Source organism: Thermobia domestica, chromosome 5 (assembly GCF_964235325.1).
Source record: "Thermobia domestica chromosome 5, izTheDome1.hap1.1, whole genome shotgun sequence".
Classification (NCBI taxonomy): Eukaryota; Metazoa; Arthropoda; class Insecta; order Zygentoma; family Lepismatidae; genus Thermobia; species Thermobia domestica.
Window position 1 is genome coordinate 252,306,218 of NC_137458.1, and position 1,841 is coordinate 252,308,058.

The window sequence follows — 1,841 nt, forward strand, 5'->3', positions numbered from 1 at the left end:
TCGATCCCCTGCTGTTGTAACCACAGTATTTCATGTCACGCACCCCCCCCCCCCACATAGGGGAGATCGTTGTACCAAAAGCATAGTGTACCTTGAGCCATTTCCAATATTTCGGAAGGTGCTGCTTTCTGGTGATCCAACACCGAAGTACAGTCTTCTTCGATGTGCGATTGTCCACCAGTGCGAGTCTGGATGTGTTTCAGAAATTGTTGTTTATGTGAGGGTAGAAAAATAATTTTCTACGGTCAAAGTAAAATTTTCAGTGTTAAGTTGAATGAGTGTCGACTGTGAATAAATAGACTAGAATTAATTTGAATATTGTCATCGGATACCTTATCCATTGGTAAGTAAAATATTGGTGAAGTTCTGAATCTTAGCTGTATTGTAGCGTTTAGGTAGCCATCTTTGTTGAAATGTAGATGCTCATGTACCTTGGGCCAAAGCTACGTCGTGTACCATGGACCAAATTGATCGTGGTTCATGGTACAAGAGGTTACAACATACTTCCTTTTTTAATTTCAGGAAGACTTGTTGCCACAAAGATGCCCCGCAGCAAATCTGGAAAGAAGAGAGATCCTGTGGATCCAACTGCCTTAAGAAATGCACTTGAAGCTATTCATTCCAATGATTCAAATAAGAAGATAACCTATAGAGAAGCATCGAAAGTGTTTAATGTAAGCCGTTCTACTCTTACCCGACATTTACATAAATTTAAAAACAGTAAAGAGAAAGACTTCAAATATAAAGTGAATTATGCAGTGAAGAAAGTTTTTACAGAAGCCGAAGAAGAAAGTCTTGTAAATTATATTCAAACTATTGCGAAAATGCAATATGGGCTAACTAAGAAACGTGTTAGAGTACTTTCATATAAATTTGCTAAAGCGAATGAGAAGTATCCAGCAACATGGGAAGAAAATCAAATAGCCGGAGAAGAATGGATGCGTGCGTTTCTTAAAAGACATTCCACAAAACTTTCGATAAGGAAACCCGAAGCAACTAGCCTAAGTCGGGCTACCAGCTTTAATCGCCATAATGTTCAATGCTTTTTTACCAACATCAAAGACGTTCACAATAGATGTGGTCCCATTCCTCCCGAGAAGATCTGGAACTTGGATGAAACTGGGCTCAGTACTGTCCAGGGACAGTCCAAAATAGTTGCCAATAAAGATGTCAAGCAGGTTGGTTGCGCAACATCAGGAGAAAGAGGTGACCTGGTCATTATGATCACGGCCGTCAACGCAGTTGGAAATTCAATTCCACCAATGTTAATTTTTCCCCGGGTAGACTTCAAGGACAGAATGTTATTTGGCAGTCCCCCAGGAAGTATTGGAGCCACCAGTGTATCAGGATGGTCCAATGAAGAAACCTTTCTGAAGTTTTTTGATCATTTTCTTACCTTCGTCAACTGTTCAAAGGAAAACAGGATTTTGTTAATTTTAGACAATCACGAAACTCATCTTTCTCCAGAATGTTTAGATAAGACATCAGCTGCTGGTGTAGTGATGGTAACATTCCACCACACACTTCTCATAAGTTACAACCTTTAGATATTTCTGTTTATGGGCCACTGAAGACATTTTATAATCAGGTGTTGAGGAGTGGATATATAACAATAAAGGGAAAACATTTGATATATATACAGTTGCAGAGACACTGGGAATAGCATTTCCTAGGGCATTTACACCAATCAACACATTATCCGGTTTTCGTAAGTCAGGGATATATCCACTAGACACGGGTGTTTTCAGTGACGACGATTTCCTGAGTTCATATGTCACAGATCAAGTTACGGAAACTCAGCCATCAGAAGAGGTTACAGTTGGTCTGGAGAATGAGGAAAT

The 1,841-nt window shown here is 39.7% G+C and overlaps 1 protein-coding gene across 1 annotated transcript; it reads left to right on the forward strand.

Moving 5' to 3' along the window:
• The first annotated feature begins 542 nt into the window (after positions 1 to 542).
• Positions 543 to 1,547, forward strand: LOC145685471 (uncharacterized). The gene has a single exon (XM_081757869.1). The coding sequence runs from the start codon at positions 543 to 545 to the stop codon at positions 1,545 to 1,547; it is 1,005 nt and encodes a 334-aa protein (XP_081613995.1).
• Positions 1,548 to 1,841: the final 294 nt, after the last annotated feature.

What these genes read in the sequence shown, in the direction of transcription:
- LOC145685471 (XM_081757869.1), top strand. Translation starts at nt 543, where the DNA reads ATGCCCCGCAGCAAATCTGGAAAGAAGAGAGATCCTGTGGATCCAACT.